The 24,403-nt window shown below is 40.3% G+C and overlaps 1 protein-coding gene across 2 annotated transcripts in view; it reads right to left on the reverse strand.

The window, feature by feature from the left end:
* Nucleotides 1–9,447: 9,447 nt before the first annotated feature.
* LOC118583701 (putative olfactory receptor 2W6) overlaps nucleotides 9,448–24,403 on the reverse strand; it is a 15,017-nt gene continuing 61 nt past the window's right edge. Inside the window, exons 1-2 of one of the 2 annotated variants that reach the window (XM_036187302.1) lie at nucleotides 23,494–24,403; nucleotides 9,448–9,461 (exon numbers count right to left, since the gene is read on the reverse strand). The exon at nucleotides 23,494–24,403 is cut by the window's right edge and continues 61 nt beyond it. In XM_036187302.1, coding sequence (XP_036043195.1) covers nucleotides 23,503–24,403 — 901 coding nt within the window. In that variant the 3' untranslated portion in view covers nucleotides 9,448–9,461; nucleotides 23,494–23,502. Of the gene's footprint in view, nucleotides 9,462–18,130; nucleotides 18,137–23,493 lie in introns of those variants that run through there. The other variant, XM_036187303.1, reaches the window with a different exon arrangement.

Here is a 24,403-nt window from a genome sequence, read left to right on the forward strand (position 1 = left end):
ATATTAGGTAGAAAGAAAGCAAAGAGGAGAAAGACAGAAACACAGGATAGCTTCAGGAGGACCTGGTTCAAAACCCAATGACCTTTTCCATTTATTAAAAAAGGCTTTTTATAACAATGCCAAGGGTCAGGGCAAAAGACTTCCCCCTTGCAAGATCAAATCTCACTGTACAGCCAAGTGTAGACCCTTCTAAAAACCTGGTACACGTGACTGTGGTCAAATCATCCTATTACGCAGCCCTGCTGGGTAAAGCAAGCTCAGATTCTCTTACTCTGAGTAATTTGGGCCTCCACAGCAGATGTGCCTCATTGTCACAAAAAACTTTAAGTTACCAAAACATTTTAAATTCCATATTCTGTTGGGGAATATTATTGTAAGATGTGTTATTTTTGTTTACGTTGCGTTTGTTTAACTATGTGGAGCTGTGTTATTGTGCCTGTGTAAAATACCTGAAGATCTTATAAAGAACTGGCTAATAGCAAAGAAGGAGAAAGGATAGGCAGGGCTGGCAGGCAGAGAGAATATATAGAGGGAGAAATCTGGGGGAAAGAGAGAAGAAGGAGCCAGAGGATGAGGATGAGGATGAGGAGGATGAGGAGGAAGAGGAGGAAGAGGAGGAGGAGGAGGAGGAGGAGGAGGAGGAGGAGGAGGAGGAGGCAGTTCCAGGGACCAGCCACCCAGCTACACAGCAAGCTGCAGAGTAAGAAACAATGGAAGGTATACAGGAATAGAAAAGAAAAAATCCAGAGGCAAAAGGTAGACAGGATAATGTAAAGAAAAGCTGCCTAGAAACTATGCCAAGCTAATGCCAGGCATTCATAATCAATAACAAGCCTCCGTGTGTGATTTATTTTGGAGCTGGGTGGCGGGCCCCCAAAGAGTCAAACAGCAAACCTCCCCAACAACAATATTCTATGGTCTTTGAAGTACTTGAAGACCATCTATCTAAAGTATGTCTATTTAACCTAGGAAACATACCTATCTACAAATTTGATCGTTATAAATGACTAACTACTGACCTATGTTTCTTGATTGTTCTATGTAATTTATAATAATAGCTTTCAAAAACTAGAACTTCACCCTACATTTCCAAATGAACTACATAGGCATAATACCTCAAACAAAAATAGAAACATACACACAATAGGTTGTAACAAAAAAATCTTAAATTGTTATCAATATACAAAAATCCTTTAAACAAGAGTAGAAACATATATACAATGTAACAATATAACTTTTAATCAATATTTTTATTTAATCAACTTTTGTATCAATAGTCTATATTCCCCTGAATGATAACAAACATCCATAACCCACCAAATAACCAAAAACCACCCACATCCCCAACTCTTGGGAATGTGGACATAGTTTTCTCCATACTTTTTTCTGCTGTCTGTAGACTAAGTATCTTTAGGGTCCCAGAGAGAAAATTTGAGATAATGGCCAAGACCTGGGAAAACAAGCTATAATCTTCGTTGACAGATATCACCTGTCTATCTAGACATCAGGAGGTCTCCCTTCATCACATCTGATTCATATTATTCCTGAAGGAATCCACAGCCTCTCATCTCATGTGGGGACAAAACTCCAAAGCATTTTTGATTTTCATTTGACAAATATATTTTTTGACTTTTTAAAAGTTAAGGCATTCCTAAAGTATATAGGCAGGTTTATTTCAACAGTCCCTCTTTCAATTCCAGGTCTCTTTGCAGTTGTCCTTTGCTTTTCAACAATCAAAAATTTAAAATCAACACAATAACATACAGGGTCCAGACTCTCTATGTATTTTTCATCGGAGGTGGCCTTTTTCTTTTATATTACATTTACTCTGTCTTTAAAGACTTTATTATTATTTTTAAACTACTCATTTCTTTCTATGATTATACCCATTTTCTTTTCTTAAGCCTATTCACATTGTTAAACACACTGTAACCTGTTCAGAGGTTTTTCCATCTGACCTCTTTTATTGTGTATCTTTTAGTCTTCTTGACTGTATGAACAAACTTTAAACTGCTAAGCAGCGGGGACCTCTGCCCCAGGCTTTGGCAGGTGTCTCCACCCACTTCTTGGGGCATGAAAATCAAGCTTGAAACTCGTGGTCTGGTTGGAGGTCCATGCTGAGAACTGCACTAAATCTTTCTAGCTATGAAAGCTGGTACCTGAGCTGCCACAAGCGTTTTGTTTTTCTTAGCTTGCCATTTTTATTTAGCACTGCCCTGCCAGCAACCCCTCTTAAAGGAGCTGTGTCCTTTTTCTTTTTCTTTTTTACTTTTCAAGTTTTCTCAGCCCGTATGGAAATTTGAGCACCATGTTGGTATGCTAAAATGTTGGGTTTTGTTTTTCTACTCTTTTGAGGGACCTGCCACCTAGCTCCCAAATAAATCACACATGGGAGCTTATTCTTAATTATAAATGCCTAGCCTTGACTGGACTTGTTTCTAATCAGCTTTTCTTAACTCAAATTACCTCATCTATCTTTGTCTCTGGGCTTTTACCTTCCTTGACTTCTGCAATCTCCCTTTCACTCTTACTCCATAGCTGGCGGGGTGGCGGGGTGGCGGGGTGGCGGGGTGGCGGGGTGGCGGGGTGGCTCGGTGGCTCGGTGGCTCGGTGGCTCGGTGGCTCGGTGGCTCGGTGGCTCGGTGGCTGGCCCCTGGGTCCTCCTCTTTCTCTAGCTCCTTCTTTTTCCTCTCAGATTTCTCTTTCTCCTTCTCTCTCTGCCTGCCAGCCCTGCCTATCCTTTCTCCTGCCTCACCATTGGCCATTCATCTCTTTATTAGACCATCATGTGTTTCAGACAGGCACAGTCACACAGCTTCACAGAGTTAAACAAATGCAGCATAAACAAAAATAACACACCTTAAAATAATGTTCTACAACAGGGTGCCATTAGTAAAGAGGTATTGCTGTGAACCAGGGTAAAAAATGGGCAAGAATCATACAGAGCACAGAACTGAGATGTAATCAGAAGCCAAGCCCTACCAAAAGCAGGAAGCCTGTAGTGAATTGAGAGTTGCCCTGAACCAGGAACTCATTTTTAAGTGTAGCCCCGAGTAAGATAATGTGTAATATTGAATCTTTGTTATTATATTACTGCATTTTGGATATTTGTAGTGCAAATAACTTGTCTTTTCAAAGCACACAGGACTCTGAGTAAGGAAAATGCATCTGGCTTGATGTAGATTAGGACAAATTAGACTTCAGCTAGCCTGTGTTATGGTCACATGATAAAGCAGGACAAGAATTGTGGGGATTATTAATATTTAATGTAAATTAGCATAATTTTGGCTTCAGCTATCCTGCACTGGAGTAATCACACTTGACACTACATGAGGTAAAAACTTTGTGGAATTTAGCATGTATTACATCAACTTATTAACATGTTTTATGTAGATGAGGATAATTTTGACTTTCACTATCTTGTACTGCACTCAGAAGAATGATTGCTGAATCCTCTCTTCCGCCCTGAGAGGAGATGTGCATCTTGAGCCAACTCAAGGAATTAGTAGGTAACTGTCTAAGCTTGGCTCTGGGAGTCTTAAGTCTTAAAAGAACAAAGACACCATTGCCGCTCCTGAAGGAGTCTAAACAAATAGGCATGTCAGTCTCCTTGATGGGTTAAGTCCCTCAGAAAAAGCTGCCTGTTTTAGAGGTTTAAAAATCAGATGAAGCTAGTCTAAGATGTAGATGAGATAGTGTTCACTTCCAGCCATTGACAGCCTGCTGTCTACTCACTGTGTGCTCCATTTCTCTAAATCCTTTTATTTATTTATTTATTTATTTATTTACTTATTTATTTATTTATTATATTTGTGTTTTAATTTTACACATCAGCCATGGGTTCCCCTGTACTCTCCCCTCCCGCCCCCACCTCCACCTTTCCCTTATCCCCTCCCCTCCATTCCCAACTCCTCCAGGGCCAAGACTCCACTGGGGATTCATTTAAACCTGGTGGATTCAGTACAGGCAGGTCCAGTCGCCTCCTTCCAGGCTGAGCAAAGTGTCCCTGTGTAAGCCCAAGGTTCCAAACAGCCAGCTCATGCACTAAGGACAGGTCCCGGTCCCACAGCCTGTGTGCCTCCCAAACAGTTCAAGCTATTCAATTGGCTCACTTATCCAGAGGGCCTGATCCAGTTGGGGGCTCCACAGCCTTTGGTTCATAATTCATGTGGTTCCATTCGTTTGGCTATTTGTCCCTGTGCTTTTTCCAGTCTTGGTCTCAACAATTCACGCTCTTACAGTCCCTCCTCTTTCTCGACAATTGGACACCTGGAGCTCCACCTGGGGCCTGCCTGAGGATCTCTGCATCCACTTCCATCAGTTATTGGATGAGAGTTCCAGCTCGACTGTTAAGGTGTTTGGCCATCTGATCACCAGACTAGGTCAGATCAGGCTTTCTCTCGACCATTGCCAGCAGTCTACAGAGGATGTATCACTGTGGATTTCTGGGGACCTCTCCAGCACTCTGCCTATTCCTGTTCTCATGTGGTCTTCATTTATCATGGTCTATTATTCCTTGTTCTCCCTTTCTGTTCTTGATCCAGCTGGGATTCCTGCTCCCCTAAGCTCTCTTTCCGTCGAACCTTGCCCTTCATTACTCCCACTGTCATCCAGGTTGTTCATGTAGATCTCATCTATTTCTCTGTCATTGAGTGATCTCTGTATCTTTCCTAGGGTCCCGTTTTCTAGGTAGCCTCCCTGGAGTTGTGTAGCAGTCTAGTCATCTTTGTTTTACATCTAGTATCCTCCTATGAGTGAGTACATACCATGTTTGTCCTTCTGAGTCTGGGTTACCTCACTCAGGATGATTTTTTCTAGATCCATTCATTTGCCTGCAAACCTCATGGTGTCGTTGTTTTTCTCTGCTGAGTAGTACTCCATTGTGTATATGTACCATATTTTCTTTATTCATTCTTCAGTTGAAGGGCATCTAGGTTGTTTCTAGGTTCTGGCTATTACAAACAATGCTGATATGAACACAGTTGAGCAAATACCCTTGTGGTATGATTGAGCATTCCTTGGGTATATGCCCAAGAGTGTTACAGCTGAGTCTTGGGGGAGATGGATTCCTAATTTTCTAAGGAAGTACCATATTGATTTCCAAAGTGGCTGTTCAAGCTTGCATTCCCACCAGCAGTGGAGGAGAGTTCCCCTTGCTCCACATCCTCTCCAGCATAAGCTGTCTTCTGTGTTTTTGATCTTAGCCATTCTGACAGGTGTAAGGTGGTATCTCAGAGTCGTTTTGATTTGCATTTCCTGGATAATTAGGGATGTTGAGCAATTCCTTAAATGTCTTTCAGCCATTTGAACTTCCTCTGTTGAGAATTCTCTGTTTAGTTCTATAGCCCATTTCTTAATTGGACTGTTGGGCGTTTTGATGTCTAATTTCTTGAGTTCTTTATATATTCTGGATATCAGCCCTCTGTCAGATGTGGGGTTGGTGAAGACCTTTTCCCATTCTGTAGGCTGTCGCTTTGTCTTGTTGACCATGTCCTTTGCTCTACAAAAGCTTCTCAGTTTCAACAGGTCCCATTGATTGATTGTTTCTCTCAGTTTCTGTGCTACTGGTGTTATATTTAGAAAGTGATCTCTGGTGCCAATGCATTCAAGAGTACTTCCTACTTTCTCTTCTATCTGGTTCAGAGTAACTGGATTTATGTTGAGGTCTTTGATCCACTTGGACTTAAGTTTTGTGCATGGTGACAGATATGGTTCTATTTGCAGCCTTCCACACATTGACATCCAGTTATGCCAGCACCATTTGTTGAAGATGCTTTCTTTTTCCCATTGTACATTTTTGGCTTCTTTGTCAAAAATTATATGTTCATAGGTGTGTGGGTTAATGTCAGGGTCTTCAGTTCGATTCTATTGGTCCACATGTCAGTTTTTATGCCAGAACCAAGCTGTTTTTATTACGGTAACTCTATAGTAAAGCTTGAGGTTGGGGATCGTGATGCCTCCAGAGGTTGTTTTATTGTACAGGATTCTTTTGGCTATCCTGGGTTTTTTTGTTTTTCCATATGAAGTTGAGTATTAGTCTTTCCAGATATGTGAAGAATTGTGTAGGTAATTTGATGGGAATTGCGTTGAATCTGTAGATTGCTTTTGGTAAGATCACCATTTTTACTATGTTAATCCTGCCTATCCATGAGCATGGAAGGTCTTTCCATTTTCTGACATCTTCTTCAATTTCTTTTTTCAGGGACTTAAAGTTCTTGTCATATAGGTCCTTCACATGCTTAGTTAGAGTAACCCCAAGGTATTTTATATCATTTGTGGCTATTGTAAAGGGTGATGTATCTCTGATTTCCTTCTCAGCCTGTTTGTCTATTGTATATAGGAGGGCTACTGATTTTTTTGAGTTGATCTTGTATCCTGCTATGTTGCTGAAGGTTTTTATTAGCTGTATCAGTTCCTTGGTTGAATTTTTGGGGTCACTCATGTATACTATCATGTCATCTGCAAATAGGGAAAGCTTGACTTCTTCCTTTCCAATTTGTATCCCCTTAATCTCCTTATGTTGTCTTATAACTCTGGCTAGGACTTCAAGTACTATATTGAATAAGTAGGGGGAGAGGAGACAGCCTTGCTTTGTTCCTGATTTTAGTGGTATTGCTTTGAGTTTCTCTCCATTTCATTTGATGTTAGCTGTTGACTTGCTGTAGATTGCCTTTATTATGTTTAGGTATGTTCCTGTATTCCTGTTCGCTCCAAGACCTTTATCATGAAGGGGCATTGGATTTTGTCAAATGCCTTTTCTGCATCTAGTTAGATGATAATGTCATTTTTTTTCTTTGAGTTTGTTTATATGGTGTATTACATTGACAGACTTTCATATGTTGAACCACCCTTGCATCCCTGGGATGAAGCCTACTTGATCATGGTGGATAATTGTTTTGATTTATTCTTGGAGTCTGTTTGCCAGTAATTTATTGAGTATTCATCAATGTTCATGAGGGAGATTGGTCTGTAGTTCTCTTTCTTTGTTGCATCTTTGTTTGGTTTAGGAATCAGGGTAATTGTAGCCTCATAGAAGGAGTTTGGTAATATTTCTTCTGATTCTATTGTGTGGAACAATTTAAAGAGTATTGGTATTAAGTCTTCTTTGAAGATCTGGTAGAATTCTGCAGTGAAACCATCTGGTCCAGGGCTTTTTTTGGTTGAGAGACTTTTAATGACTCATTCTATTTCCTTAGGGGTTATTGGACTATTTAAATGGTTTATCTGGTCTTGATTTAACTTAGGTATATGGTACCTATCCAGAAAATTATCAATTTCTTTTAGATTTTCCAGTTTTGTGGAGTAGAGGTTTTTGAACTATGACCTGATGATTCTCTCGATTTCCTCATTGTCTTTTGTTATGTCCCCCTTTTCATTTCTGATTTTGTTAATTTGGATGCTCTCTCTCTGTCTTTTGGTTAGTTTGGATAAGGGCTTGTCTATCTTGTTGATCTTCTCAAAGAACCAACTCTTTGTTTCATTAATCCTTTGTATTGTTCTCTTTATTTCTATTTTATTGATTTCAGCTCTCAATTTGATAATTTCCTGGCGTCTGTTGCTCCTGGGGGACTTTGCTTCTTCCTGTTCAAGGGCTTTCAGTGTGCTGTCAAGTCACTAGTGTGAGATTTCTCCAGCTTCTTTGTGTAGGCATTTAGTACTATGAATTTCCCTCTTAGCACTGCTTTCGTCGTGTCCCATAAGTTTGGGTATGTGGTGTATTCATTTTTATTGATCTCTAGGAAGTCTTTAATTTCTTTCTTTCTTTCTTCCTTAACCCATTGGTGATTCAGTTGAGCATTATTCAGTTTCCTTGAGAATGTAGGATTTCTGTAGTTTTTTCTGTTGTTGACATCTAACTTTAAACCGTGGTGGTCTGATAGAACACAGGAGGTTATTCCAATTGTTTTGTATCTGTTGATATTTGCTTTGTGGTTGATTTTAGAGAAGGTTCCATGGGGTGCTGAGAAGAAGGTATATTCTTTTTTGTTCGGGTGGAATGTTCTGTAGATATCAATTAAGTCCATTTGAGCCATAACATCAGTTAAGACCCTTATGTCTCTGTTAAGTTTCAATTTGGCCGATCTGTCCAGAGGTGAAAGTGGGTTGTTGAAATCTCCCACTATTAATGTGTGGGGTTTTATATGTGATTTAAGCTTTAGTAGTGTTTCTTTTACATATGTGGGTGCCCTTGTGTTTGGGGCATAAATGTTCAGAATTGAGACTTCATCTTGGTGGATCTTTCCTGCGATGAGTATGTAATGTCCTTCATCATCTCTTTTGATTGCTTTTAGTTTGAAGTCTATTTTGCTGGATATTAGGATGGCTATAGCAGCTTCCTTCTTAAGACCATTTGATTGGAAAGTCTTTTCCCAGCCTTTCATTCTTAGGAGGTGTCTGTCTTTGAATTTGAGGTGTATTTCTTGTATGCAGCAGAAAGATGGGTCCTGTTTTTGTATCCATTCTGTTAGTCTGTGTCTTTTTATAGGTGAATTAAGTCCATTGATATTAAGGGATATTAATGACCAGTGATTGTTCATTCCTGTTATTATTTTTATTTTTTGGTGGTAGTGTGTGTGTACTTCTTTTCTTTGGGGTTCACTGCTGTGGTGTTATCTATTGCCTGTGTTTTCATGGGTGTATCTGCCTTCCTTAGGTTGGAATTTTCCTTCTAGTGCTTTCTGTAGGGCTGGGTTTGTGGATAAGTGTTGTTTAAATCTGGTTTTGTCTTGGAAGGTCTTGTTCACTCCATTTATGATGATTGAAAGTTTTGCTGAGTATATTAGTCTAGGCTGGCATCCATGGTTTCTTAGTGTCTGCATTATATCTGTCCAGGTCCTTTTGGCTTTCAAAGTCTCCACTGAGAAATCGGGTGTTATTCTGATGGGTTTGCCTTTATACGTCACTTGGCCTTTTTCCTTTGCCGCCCTTAATATTCTTTCTTTATTCTGTACATTTAGTTGTTTAATTATTATGTGGCAAGGGGACTTTTTTGGGGGGGTCTAGTCTGTTTGGTGTTCTATAGGCTTCTTGTAACTTCATAGGCATTTCCTTCTTTAAGGTGGGAAAGTTTTCTTCTATGATCTTGTTAAATATATTTTCTGTGCCTTTGAGTTGGTATTCTTCTCCTTCCTCTATCCCTATTATTCATAGGTTTGGTCTTTTCATGGTGTCCCAAGTTTCTTGGATAATTTGGGTCATGACTTGGTTGGTTTTAGTGTTTTCTTTGACTGATGAATCTACTTCTTCTAACGTACCTTCAACACCAGAGATCCTCTCTTCCATCTCTTGCATTCTGTTGGTTATACTTGCATCTGAAGTTCCTGTTTGTTTACTCAGATTTTCTATTTCCAGCATTCATTCTGCTAGTGTCTTCTTCATTTTTTCTATTTCCCTCTTCAGGTCTTGGACTTTTCCCCTTGCTTTTTCATGATTTTCTTTCAGGGAGTTATTGTTTTCTTCTGCTTTAATTGTCCTTTCCTTTAGTTTTTTTTTTTTTTTAATAGAGTTCTTCCCATTTTTTGTTTGTCTGTTCCTCCCCTTTATTTTTGATTTCTTCTATATAAGGCTCTAGCCTCTTCATGATGTTACTTATAAGGTTGTTTTCTTCTTCTTCTTCTTCTTCTTCTTCTTCTTCTTCTTCTTCTTCTTCTTCTTCTTCTTCTTCCATGCCGTGATGTTCAGTTGTAGCTGTTGGAGAAGGGCTAGGTTCTGGTGATGCTGTACCGCTCTTTATTTTGTTGTATGTACTTCTGCCTTGGTGTCTGCCCATCTCCTTGTGGGTTCGTTCTTGCTCTTATCAGTGTACTTGGTCCAGACAGAGCTGACAGATTTAGGGAGCCTCTCTCTGGTCCAGATGGACGCTCTGGGCTGGATGGGAGCTCTGGTCCAGATGAGAGTGCTGGCTGGATAGGAACTGGGGGGCTGGACTCTGAGTCTCAGGAAGTCCCTGGGGTCTCCTTATCTTGTCCAGATGGGAGCTCCTCTTGTCCAGATGGGAGTTCGGGGACAGGATGAAAGCTCTGGTCCAGATGGGAGTAGCTGGGGGCTCTCTGATCCAGATGGGAGTTCCAGGGCACGATGGAATGCTGGATACTGGTCTCTAAGTCTCCAGAAGTGACTGGGGCCTCCAGCAGATGGGTGTGGGAGCAAGGTGTTGAGGTTGTAGTGTCCACCGGAGGGTCTCTCTGGTCCAGATGGGAGTTCCAGGGCAGATGGGAGCTGGGTGCTGGTCTCTGAGTCTCAGGAAGTGGCTGGGGTCTCAGGCAAATGGGTGTGGGGGCAGGGTGTGGAGACTGCAGGGTCTGCCTGCAGTCTTGGAAAAGAGGAGCCTTCCCACAGGGTTGAATGACCGGAAACTGGGGCTAAGTTGGGCAGGTCCTCCCAGGATGGTGCCCAGGGGTGGGACCCAGGGGCGGTTGCCTCTCTGACTACAACCCCAGGCACTCACCTCTGGTCCAGATGGGAGTTCAGGGGTGGATGGGGGCTCTAAATCCTTTCAGTGGTGATGCTAAGAATCAGAGAGACCAGGGGCAGCCAGAATAAGATTCCCAAGACAAAGAGTTTTCCTGACTTATACACAGATTTCTTGTGTTTTCTCATGGTGGTAAGAAGAGATGACAAATTGTTTTTTAAAAGATTTATTTAATTGTGTGTGTGTGTGTGTGTGTGTGTGTGTGTGTGTGAGAGAGAGAGAGAGAGAGAGAGAGAGAGAGAGAGAGAGAGAGAGAGAGAGTCTGTCTGTCCACATGTATGCATGGGTGCTCCTAGAGTCCAGAGCAGGGCAACAGATCCCATGGGGCTTGAGTCATGAGCGCTTGTGAGATGCCTAATGTGGCTGCTGGGATTTGAACTCTGGTCCTCATGACAGAACAAATCAATGCTCTTAACTGTCGAGCCTCTGTCTATCCAGTCTTTCTCATCTTCAAGATTAATAACAATAGAAAAGGCAACCATACACCAGTTATTTTGTACATATTAAATGATTTCATAAATAAAGGGCATAGAGCCATTCCTACCTGTAGTACCCTTAAGTGTGCCCCAGTGCTTGCTTGTTAGTTATGAGTCGTGATTGTGCATCCATGTGCAAATCTTGTTTATTGTCTTTTCCCACATGACTCTAGGAATTCTAAGAAAGCAAAGTATATGTTAATTGTTCTCCATTGGACTTCTAGTAGTTTCTAATAATTAACATTTATTGGATTATAAGATTAACATCAAAGTAATGAAATACTTTGGACTCTTTGAAGACAATGGAATAGCATTTTGGAAGATAACATTATTGAGATTATGTGAATGAAAGTAGAGGAGATGAGAAGAGTGGAGGCTGCAGGACCTCTGCTAGCTACCACCAAGTAGTTCATCCAGCTGAGTAAAAGTTACTATAATTCTCTAATGTTAATAGCTTTCAGCTGTCAAACAGAAAGCATTAGCATGCTGGATATTTTGGTACCATTCTATCAGGTACATGTAGGCATGATTAGATTGTCTTTGCTGAACCTGTGTGAACAGGTTGTAGTGAAATATGAAATGTATAGATTTTTAAAATTCTCATCTACTGTATACTCTGTTTTCTGCTGTTAATAGCACACTACCACACACTAGGCAAGAAAATAGCTTTATTTTGGATTGTGGATTGGGTCTAAGAACAAGGGGCTACATCTGGTGATGGCTTTCTTTGTGGCAGAGTCCAAGGTAGTGACGGGTATCACATGATAGTGTCTGAGATCTGGACAAATTGAATTTTGAAATTCCCAAGATAACCTATCAACACATTAATCTATTAATCATATGAATGGGTTTATATATTCCTGGAGGCAAACCTGTAAGCCTTAGAGGTTTTACACGGTCCTACCTCTTACTGTATCATAATGTAGATTAAATTTCAATATGTGGCCAGGTGTAGTGGCTTATGACTAATATCAGTATTTGGCAGGTGAACTTGGGAAGATCAAGAGTTCAAAGTCAGCCTCTGTTACATAGTGTTTGGGAAGGCCTGGGGTACACAGAGAAACTGTAGCAAGCAAGCAAGCAAACAAACAAACAAACAAACAAATTAAATAGGAGCTTTAGGAGAACAAACCATATTCTACTTTTAATACTTAGATGGATTATTTCTCACAATGAGAAACAAGTGACATTTAAAGAAGGCTAATTAAAAAATCATTATGAGACCAACATAATTTCCTGACCCTACATTTCCCTGGTGACATATATGTTTTTCCAACTCAACTTTAATTAATTTGGACATCAGCATAATAATTTCATTGCTTGCTCCAGGAAACAGTAACTAAACAGTGTCCTTGCCAAGGCTTTAAAAGAGTTTTTTGCTGTTCCACTGTTGTGAGTGACTAAATGATAAGCTCTGCCTAACTCAACCCATTCCCTGTCCTGCAAAATCCACTTTATTTTCACTCATTTTGTCCATAACTTTAAAAAGACCCTTCCCCGAGTTCTCTATTTTGAGACTCTGTAACACTGTCTAGAAGTATTCATCATTTCTGTAATAAGCCCATGTTTTAGTTACTTTCTGATGCTATGAAGAGATACTACAACCAAGGCAACTTATAAAAGAATGAATTTAATTTGGATTTCCCAGTTCCAGAGGGTAGTAGAGTCTATGACCATCAATGCTGGGGGTGTGGCATCCAGTAGACATCACACTAGTACAGTAGCTGAAAGCTTACATGTTGAGACAACAACCACAAGGGGGGGGGGGGGGAGAGAGAGAGAGAGAGAGAAGACCAAGAATAGTGTAGGCATTTAAAACCTCACCCCTCCCATCCCCACCCAGTGATGCACCTCCTCCTAAAAGGCCATGCCTCCTCCAACAAGTTCACACCTTCTAATCTTTTCCACTAAATGAGGACCAAACATTAAAACACACAAGCCTATGAAGCCATTCTTATTCAAACTACCACAAGCTGATATATTCTGCTATGCTCAATCTTTAGTTTTGTATAATTAACTAGGAAATGACTAAACAGCTTCTCCAAATACTAATTTAATGCCCACCAGCAACTCGAGTGAGCTTAAGGCCTTACACAATTTCATCATTTGGTATTGTCCATGCTTGTAGTTTTAGTCATCGTGCATAGTTTTATTATGAGCAGAAAATTGACATTTCCTGAGAACACCAGGCAGGCTGCCTGCTGATCTTCTCTTCTCCCTCCATTCCTACAGACGCAATCTCCCAGTCTCATCCCCAGCTCTGTGGCAGAATGCCTCTGGCAGCCTTCCCTGCCCCCCTGGATCTCACAGACTTTCCCCTTCGAACCAACCTTCCCCCACTTATTGTTCTGTCTGATCTCCTGACCCAAAGGCCACTCCTGCAACCACACCTCTCCTTCTGCTCTTCCAGACCTCCTTCCCCCCTGCCCAGCCTCATCCCCATCTCTATAGCAGAAAACCTGCTGCTGTCGCCCTGTTGTCCCTAACCCCATCCCCAGTGAATCACACAGATCTTCTCCAACCTTCAACCCAAATTCATCCCATTAGCCTAGCCTCCAATACCTGCAGGCATATCCTGGTGACACATCAGTTGAGCAGGCCAGGGAAACAGGTCCACAGAAAATTTTCTACCAGGCACCACATAGCCACCCTACTCTCCTGAAGTCCAGGGAGAAAGCAGAAACCAAGGAGGAAAACACCCAACAGAGAAAAAACAGGTATCATCACCAGACCTGTAATCATCCCAATCCCAGATGCCTAGATGTCAATGTAAAAACAATCAATAACAGCCAGGAACATATGTTTCTCCTGGAGTCCAGCAACCCTACCACAGTAGGCACTGAATAGTCAAACATAGCTAAAGCCCAAGAAAAAGACCATAAAATAGCCTGTCTGAAGATCATAGAGCACCTTAAAGAGGAAATGAATAAATCCTTTAAAGAAATCCAGGAGATCACAAAGAGACAGTGTGAGGAAGTGAGTGAAACTGTCCAAGACCGGAAGATGGAAGCAGGATCAAGGGAGAAGAACTGAACTGAGGGAATTCTGGAAATGAAAAGTTTGGGATTTTGAACAGGAACTTGACCAACAGCATACAAGAGATGGAAGAGAGAATCTCAGGCATGTACTATATGATAGAAAAACAATGGATACATCAGTCAAAGAAAATGGTAAATCAAAAATTTCCTGACAGAAAACATCCAGGAAACCTGGAACACTATGAAAAGACCATATCTAAGAGTAATAGGAATTAGCCAGTTAGTGATGATGCACACCTTAAACCCAGTACTTGGGAGGCAGAGGTAGGCAGATCTCTGAGTTCGAAGCCAGCCTGGTCTACAGAGTGAGATCCAGAACAGTCAGCATTACACAGAGAAACCCTGTCTTGAAAAATAAACAACAAACAAACAAAGGAATAAAACAAGGAAAAGAAACCCAGTTCAAAGGCCCAGAAAATATTTTTAACAAATAGAAGAAAAATATCCTAATCTAAAGAAGGACATGCCTATAAAGGTACAAGAAGCATACAGAATACCAAATAGACTAGATAAGAAAAAAAAATTCCCCGGCATATAATAATAAAAATACTAAACATACAGAACAAAGAAGGAATATTAAAAGCTGTAAAGGAAAAGACCAAATAACATGTAAAGGTAGACCTATTAGAATTATACTGACTTCTCAATGGAGAATCTAAGAGCCAGAAGATCCAGGACAGATGTTCTGTAGAATCTAAGAGACCATAGATGCCAACCCCAACTATTATGCCCAGCAAGACTTTCAATCATCATAGACGGAGAAAATAAAATAGTCCATGTTAAAACCAAATGTAAGCCGTATTTATCTACAAATCCAGCCATACAGAGGGTGCTAGAAGGAAAAATTCCAATTTAAGGTTAACTACAACCATGAAAATAAAGAGACTAAAAAACCCCAGACCACCAAAATCAAAGGAAGGGAAATACACACACACACACACACACACACACACACACACACACACACACACTTCACCACCACCACCATCGCCACCAATAACAACATTGAAATAATAGGAATCAACAATCACTGGTCACTGATATCTCTTAATATCAATGGTCTCAGTTCCCCAATAAAAGACACAGACTAACAGAATAGATGTGAAAATAGGACCTATCCTTTTGCTTCATCCAAGAAATACACCTCATTATCAAAGATAGACATTACTTCAGTGTCAAGGGTTAGAAAAAGATATTCTAAGCAAATAAACCTAAGAAACAAGTTAGTGTAGCCATTTTCATATCTAACAAAATAGACTTCAAACCAAAACTAATCAGAAGAGATAGGGAAGGAACAATACAAAGAATCAATGAAACAAAGAGTTGGTTCTTTGAGAAAATTAAGATCAACAAACTCTTGAAGTCTTATCTAGAGCAATAAGGCAACTAAAGGAGACAAGGAGGATACAAATTGGAAAGGAAGAAGTCTAAATATATTTGCAGATAGTTACCCTAAAAATTCTAACAGGGAACTCTTATAGCTGATAAACACTTTCAGCAAAGTAGCTGGATACAAAATTAATCCACAAAAATCAATAGCTCTCCTATATACAAATGACAGACTGAGAAAGAAATCAGGAAAATAATATCTTTCACAATTGCCCCAAATAATATAAAATATCTTAGGGTAACTTTAACCAAGCAAATGAAAGACTTGAATGATAAAACTTCAAGTCTTTGAAGACAGAAGTTGAAGACGATATCAGAAGATTGAAAGATTTCCTGTGTTCATGGATCAGTAGGATTAACATAGTAAAAATGGCCATCCTGCCAAAACCAATCTACTGATTCAATGCAATCCCCACCAAAATTCCAGCACAGTTCTTCACAGATCTTGAAAAGACAATTCTCAACTTCATATGGAAACACAAAAAAATCTAGGATAGCTAAAATAATCCAAAACAATAAAAGAAGTGGGGAGGCCTCACCATTCTTGTTCTCAAGTTATACTATATAGTTATAATAATAAAAAAAAACAGCATGGTATTGGCATAAAAATAGACACATTGATCAATGGAATTGAACTGATGATTCAGACAAACTCACACACACACAGATACCTGATTTTTTGGTAAAGAAGCTATAAATACACACTGGAAAAAAACATCACCTTCAACAAATGGTTATAGTGAAACTGGATGGCTGCATGTAGAATACAAATAGATCCATACTTATCACCCTGCAAAAAACTCAACTTTAAATGGATCAAAGACCTCAACATAAAACCAGGTGCACTGAACCTGATAGAAGAGAAAGTGGGAAATAGCTTTGAACTCACTGGCACAGGGGAAAACTCTCTGAACAGAACACTGATAACACAGGCACTAAGATCAACAATAAATGGGACCCCACGAAACTGAAAACTTTTGCACAACAAAAGATACATCATTCAGACAAAGTGGCAGTGCACAGGATAGGAAAAGATTTTTGCCTATTTCACATTTGATAGAGGAATAATATCAAAAATACATAAAGAACCAAAGAAAATTGCTATAAAAAACAACCTAATTAATAACTGGGATATGGTTCTAAACAGAATTCTCAGTAGAGGAAACTCAAATGGCTGAGAAGCACTTAGAGAAATGTTCAACATCCTTAGTCATCAGGGAAATGTAAATTAAAACAACTTTGAGATTCCATTCTATACCTTTCAGGATGGCTAAGATCAATAATACAAGCCTAGGCTGGTGAGATTGTGGAGGAAGAGGAACACTCCTCCAGCCACTATGGAAGTCAGTATGGCAGTTCTTCAGAAAGATGGGAATTGATTTACTGCAAGATCCAACTATATGACTCTTGGGCATATATCCAAGGATGTTTCATCCTACCACAGAGACACTTGCTCAACCATATTCATAGCTGCTATATTCATAATAGCCAGAAATTGGAAACAACCTAGATGTTCCTTAACAGATAAAGTAAAAAATTTAAAAATGACATCATGAAATTTGCAGGCAAATGGATAGAACTAGAAAAAAATCATTCTGAGTGAGATAACCTAGACCCAGAAAGATAAATATGATATGTACCTGCTTACATCTGGATATTAGCCATTAAATAAACATTAACTAAGCTATAATCCATAGACACAGAGAGGTTAGGTATAGAGGAGGGGACTAGGTGGGGGCGCATGGACTTCCATGGGAAGGGGAAATAGAATAGATATTATAGGTGGGCTAGAGTTGGGGAGGGCAGGGTCAAGAATGAGAGGGTCAGGTTGGAAGGGGCAAGGGAGATAGGATTGAGGGAGGGAATGAAGGATGAGACAGCTAGAATTGAAGAGCATTTAAGGGTTGTTTGGAAACCTAGAGCAGTGGAAACTTCTTACAATATATGAAGGCAATCCTATGAAGGCAATCCTGATGAAGTCTCCAAATAGTGAGGGAGATGGAATCCCAACTAGCCCTCTTTTGTTACCAAATGAAGCTTTCAGTGCCGGGACTGGATTTCATCCAGTTGATTTGCTAGTTGAAAATATCTCATGGAAATCCCTAATAACCAGGCTGTTTCCAAGACAATAGGTTGCTCTCTACAAACTGACAGGAAGCCCCCATTGCTGAAGATAACATCCTCACAACTCATTGAACATGGAGTGGTAGAACTGGTGTTTATGTGGTACCTTCACCCCCATGTTCTAGTGTCTAGGACCTGGAAAGTTAGCCTGCAGGTTACCAAAGGAGTATTGTAAACACCAATCCAACCATAAAACCATTGATTTACAGTCTGTCTTGCCTGCAAAATATGCTAAGGCAATAATGGTACAAACTTTATGGGAGTAACCAACCAATGTCTGAATTGACTTAAGGCCCACTCCATTTGATGGAACCAATTCTTGGGTGACAAAGAAACAGAGACTAGCTATCCAAGACTTAGGGTAAAACCAAATGCTACTGGTCTGGGGGAAAAAAAGTAAAAATATAAAGGCTCCTAATGATATTCTGCTATACTAGTAGATCAGTTCCTTCTTCAACCACCACCAGAGAGGCTTACTCCTGGAGCACATGGTAACAAATACAGAGACCTATAGCCAGACATTATACATACATATACATCCATACATCCATACATCCATACATCCATATATATATATATATAGCATTGGAACATACAGCTCTAAATGATACTCTTCCATCAAATTCCTCCCCTTAGAGCTCAGAGAACTCTGTGGAAGAGGAGGCAGAAGGAGTGGGAAAAGACAAAGAGGACAGAGGACACAAGGGAAACAAGGCCCTCTAAAACAACTGAGCAAAACTCAGATGAACTCACATAGCCTGAAGCAGCAATCACAGGACCTATGAGGGTCTACACCAGGTCCTCTGCCTATATGCTATAGCCTTCAGTTTAGTACTTTTATGAGAGTCCTGAACAGGACAACAAGTGGGTTTCTGATTCTTGTGTCTTCTCTTAGGGCTCTTTCATTTTTCTGTTGGCTTGACTTACCCAACGTTGATATAGTTTTTGTTTTATCTTATTCTATTTTATTTTGCTATGTTTTGTTATTATCTCTTAGAAACATGTTCATTCCACAGAAAGGGAGTAGATCTAGATGAGAGAGGAGGTGGGGAGGAACTGGGAGGAGTAGAGGAAGAGGAAACTGTATTCAGATTATAGTGCATGAGAAAAGAATCTATGTTTAATAAATGGGGGAAAAGTTATTATGATAAAGAAAATAAAAAGGTAACAACTAAAATAGATAAAAGAAAATTTACATTTTTCTGATGAGTACTGAGGTACGTGTGTGTGTGTGTGTGTGTGTGTGTGTGTGTGTGTGAGTGAGAGAGAGAGAGAGAGAGAGAGAGAGAGAGAGAGAGAGAGAGAGAGAGAGAGAGGTTATTTTTCAAGTCTTTATCCCTTTGATAATTTCTGTTATTTTTATTGGTGCCAGAGTCCTTACAGTTCTGTGGCATGAGTCTTTAAAAGAAATGAAATGGTTGTATGGAATTTCTTCAGTTTTTTTTGAGGTAGGCATTTAGGGCTATGAACTTTACTCTTAGAATTACCTTCATTGTGCCCCACAGCTTCGAGTATGCTATGATCTTATTTTTATTCAATTCTAAGGGTTTTAGTTTTTGTCTTGGCTTTTGTCTTGACCCAATTTCCCTTTGAGAGTGACTTGTTTAGTTCCATGAGCTTGTACATTTTCTGCCACTTCTGTTGCTTATATCCAGTTTAGTTCATTGTGGTCAGAGAGGGTTCAATGTGTTATCTCAATATTTAATAGCTGCTGAGATTTGCTTCACATCCTAATATGTGGTTAATTTTGGAGAAAGTTCTGAGGGCTGCTGAGAAGAAAGTAAGTTCTTTTGTGTTTAGGTTGGATGTTCTATAGATGTCTGTTAGGTCCATTTGATCCATGTCCTTATTTAACTCCAGAATTTCTCTATTTAGTTATTGTTCAAATGATATATTGGTAACATTGAGGTACTGAAGTCACCCACTATCTCTGTGCAATCAGTGTGTAATTTTAGACCCAGTGGTGTTTCTTTTAGAACTCGGGAGTCCTTGTGTTTGTGTATAAATGTTTAGAATTACAATATCCTTTTGTTTGATTTTTCCTTTAATAAGTATGCAGTATCCCTCACTGCCTCTTCTGATTAGTTTTGGTTTGGAGTCTGTTTTATTAGACATAAAGTAACTACACCTGTTTGCTTCCTGGTTGCATTTGGAATACCTTTTTCTCTCCTTTTACTCCGAGGTGATGTCTGTCCTTGATGGTGAGGTATATTTCTTGGATGCAGCAGAAAAAGAAATCCTGTTTTCTGATCCAACCTGTAGGTCTATGGTTTTTTTAATTGGAGAATTGAGATAATTAATTTTGAGAGTTATTAACAAGCAGTGTTTATTAATTCCTGTTATTGTGTTCTTATGGCATCCTTCCTCAACTCTTTTGACTAACTATTCTGGGATCGTTTATTCTTTGTATCCTCTTGGGTTTATTAACCTCATCTTCTGATGAATGCTTTTCTGCTAGTGCCTTTTATAGAGCTGGATAGGCTGATGAACATAAATTGCTTAAATTTATTTTTAGCATGAAATGTTTTTCTTTCTCCTATGATTGTGATTGATAGTTTTGCTGGATATGGTAGTCTGAGATAGTATCTATGGTTTCTTAGAGGTTGTAGAACATCTGTCCAGACTTTTTTTTTTCTTTCAGAGCATTAATTAAAAAGTCAGGTGTAGCCAGGTGGTGGGGGTGCTTGCCTTTAATCCCAGCAATAGGGAGACAGAGTCAGGTGGATCTCTGTGAGTTTGAGGCCAGCCTGGTCTACAGAATAAGTTTCAGGACCCCCTGGACTGTTACATAGAGAAACCTTGTCTCAGAACCCACCCACTCCCAGAAAAATGTCAAGTGTTATTCTGATGGGCCTGCCTTTATATGTGCTTGCTGCTATAATAGCTGGAGTTGGAAACAGTCTAGATGTTCATTAACAGATTGATGAATGGATAATGAAATGTGGTACATTTACACAATGGAATATTATTCAGCTATTAAGAAAAAAGGAAATTTTGAAATTTGCAGATAAATGGATGGAGCTAGAAACAGTCATTCTGGGTGAGGTAAACCAGATCCCCAAAGACAAATATTTCACATTTTCTCTTATATGTGGATATTGTCTCTTAGGCTTTAGATATGTTTGTTTCAATCTGCATCACCACAGAGGTTGTATAGCTAGTAAGGGACCATGGGGGAGGAGGGTATCTTCCAATGAAGGGGAAACAAAGTATAGTGTTATAAAGAGATAAAGGGAAAAGTAGAATGAAAGGGTTAAATGGGGAGGTGAGGTGAGTGGGTAGGGAAAAGAAGGGAATATGGGAGGGACAACTAGCATTAAAGGCCTTTTGAAAAGCTGTTTGGAAACCTACTACTGTGTAGAAGCTTCTCAAAATATATATGAAACAAAAAGAACTTAAGTCACTAAATAATGGGGAGACAATGCCCCAAGTAGACATCTTATGCCACCAAACCAAACCTCCAGTGCCAGAAATGGGTCATATCTTGTTGAGTCATCAGCCAAAGGGTGTCCCATGGACCCCTTCCTAAACATCGCAGACTATTGCCAAGACTATGGGCTACTCTCCATAATCTGATGGCAAAATTCTATTGCTGAAGACACAACTTAGAATTGAGCTGTGTGATGCTCAACTAGAATCTTCATCCCTACCAACTAACACTCATGGTGCTGCAAGATACTTTACACACTACCAGAGGAGCAAAGTAACCCTCAGTTTCTCTAAGATACAAGTTTCTTGACCTACAACAGAGATCTGCCCGCAAGACATAGTGGTATAGTAGTGGCACAAATGTTAGGGAGCAACCAATCACTTTTTTTGACAAATTTAAGACCCACTCCATGAGATGGAACTCATAAACAACACTGGTAAAGTGACCAAGAGCCTGAGACTAAGTAAGTCATGGACCTAGTGGGAAATCTACTACTACTGTTCTGCTAAAGGAACATAGCAATAAAACGACTCCTAATGATGTATCATTACTCACAGAGGAGATCACCACTCAACCCCTCATCAGAGAAGCATCTTTTCGCAGTGCATGGGAATTAACACTGAGACCCACGATTGTAAAAGGTGCAGATATCGACACACTTTGGATTCAGCCCTAAATGGGGTGTTCTCATCAACTCCCTCCCCTCAAAACTCAGGCATTTATTCAGAAGAGGAGGCAAAAATATTGTAAGAGCCAGAGCTTGTGGATGACTCCAAGAAACAGTGTCTTCCATATACAATAGGACCGATGCACGTATGAACTCAGAGAGACTGTACCAGCATGCACAAGACCTGCATGGGTTCAAACTAGACAGAACCACAGCACTGAGAGGGGGAAGTGGCATGGGATCCCACCCTAACCAAGAAGCTATTTGCAATTTATACCAATTTATACTTGCTGGGAAAGGAAAAATCAGTTTTCTACAATTGAACGTCATTGAGTATATCATCCACTCCAGCACAGGCCCCATTCCCAGGAGTAGCTGGCTGGCCAACACAAAATGGACTCTGTGGGGTTTTTGTTTGTTTGTTTGTTTTCTTGTTGTTGCTGTTTGTGTGTGTGCGTGTGCTCCTTTAGTTTTTTAATTTTTGCCTTACTGATTTTATTTATTTTTTTTAAGTTTGATTGTGTGTTTTGATTTTTACTTTTTGTTGTTTTCCAGATTTTGAGAGAGAGGATGAGAGACAACATGAAGCTGGGTGAGGAGGGAGGTGGAGAGGATCTAGGAGGAAGTAGTGGGGTGTGTGTGTGTGAAATAATGTGATCAAAATATATTGCATGAAATATTTTCAATAACTTTTAAAAAAATCCGGTGTATGTGTGGAGAAAACTCCCAGAAGCTGGTTCTCAGGTTGAGATCTCAGCACTCTCTCTTACTGTAAACCTTCTATGTTTTGATTGACCTTCCTTTTATCATTTTGTCTATGTATTCCAAGTACTTTTATGTCCTGTTTTCAAAAGTCTTTATTCACCCAAAGCCAAGAAGACATTTTACAGTTTTTTGTAGTTAGCATGTAAAGAAAGGGATCTCACTGTGACACTTAGCATTGTCTTTGCTCTAGCTGCCCCTCCTCCCTTCTCTCTGCCACCCCTTCCTCCAGCTTGCTGTCCCCTTTGACTCCCAAATACTCCATTCTGGCTACCCAACGCAAACATTTATTCCAGTCCCCTCTCTTGTTTTTTCCCTCTTCTCGCCCCAAGGATATTAAAAAATTTTTTCAGTGGCTAAAACCTTGGCCTTTGTGGACACTGGGCAAGTGCTCTAACCACTGGGATGCATCCCAAGCTGCTTGTCAGTGTTCTCTTTCCCAGGTGGCTGGTCATCTTCAAGGTGACCATTGGTTCCTTCCCCTCTTTGAATTCATAATGCCAGTCCCCAAAAAGAAAATGAACACATCATTCCTTTCCTTCTGAGAATGACTGGATTGTTTTTCTTGTTTTATAATAAAGCCAACTTTGCCTCTATTTGTACATTTATTTGAATATTTCTTCATTCTTTACAAATTCATTGAATTTTTGAAATTCATTGACTTTTTGAAATATTACCTCTCTCATTGATTAACTTGAATAAATTTTAAATATGTGCTTGTTTTATATCTATATCAGTCATTCACTCTCATGGGATTTATTCTTTTTGTTAATTAATGGATAGCTCAGAATAATAACTCCGCTGCTTTCTCCAAGGAGCTGAGATCTATCTACATCGTGGTAGCTGTGGCTGATTCACACCGACTTGGCATAGAGTTCAGTATAACTTGTCAGCTTGGCATGCTGCTATGACCTGTAATCCCAGCACTGGGCAGATGGAGGCAGGAGGATCAGGAGTTCAAGGCCATCTTGGGCTATTTAGTGAGTCTGGAGAAAGCATGGGTTACGTGAAACTGTCTCAACAAAACCAAAACTGAAAAAGTACTTCAGAGTGTTTAATACATTAGCTGAATTTATTATAAGCAAACAATAGATGAATCTGAAGGAACACTTGGGACTTTGTCACTCATTACTCACTCCTGCCGGTCAGTGCCTCCCACAAACCTTCTTCAGTGCCCCTTTAACTTCTTTGTTCCTTAAAGTATAGATGAGCGGATTCAGCATGGGAGTCACCAGGTTATAGAAGAGAGTGAGAAATTTCCCTTGGTCCTGGGAAGAACTATTCCCCGGCTGCATATACATATAGATGATGCTTCCATAGAACAGGGAGACCACAGTGATGTGGGAGCTACAGGTGTTGAAGGCTTTCCATCTCCCAGCGGCTGACTTGATCCTCAGCACAGCGGCGGCGATGTAGCCGTAGGAGACAAGGATCAGTGTGAGGGGCAGCAGGACGATAAGGATGGCAAAGGTAAAAGCCAGCATCTCCACTGCGCGAGCATCCACACAGGCCATCTTGATGAGAGCTGGCATTTCACAGAGGAAATGATTAACTCTGCGGCGGCCGCATCGGGACAGGGTCATGGTTAGTGGTGACATGACGATAGCATTGATGAGCCCACTTCCCCAGGCCAAAGCCACCAGTCTCACACACAGCTGTGGATGCATAATGACCATGTAATGCAAAGGTTTGCAAACGGCAGCATAGCGGTCGAAGGCCATCACAGCTAGGAGGATGCACTCTATACCCCCAACCGATAGGAAGGAGAAAAGTTGGACCACACAGCCAGCATAGCTGATGGTCTTGTCTGGGCCCCAGAGGTTTACCAGCATCTGTGGGATGCAGCTGGTACTGAAACAGAGATCCAGAAATGAAAGATTTGCCAGAAAGAAGTACATTGGGGTGTGAAGCCGGGGGTCCAATATACACACCAAGATTATGGTTGTGTTCCCCAGCACCGCCACCAAATACAGAGTAAAATTAATGATGAAGAGCACCATCTCCAGGCGAGGGCGATCAGAGAAGCCCACTAGTATGAAACCATAC

Source organism: Onychomys torridus, chromosome 5 (assembly GCF_903995425.1).
Source record: "Onychomys torridus chromosome 5, mOncTor1.1, whole genome shotgun sequence".
Taxonomy (NCBI): Eukaryota; Metazoa; Chordata; class Mammalia; order Rodentia; family Cricetidae; genus Onychomys; species Onychomys torridus.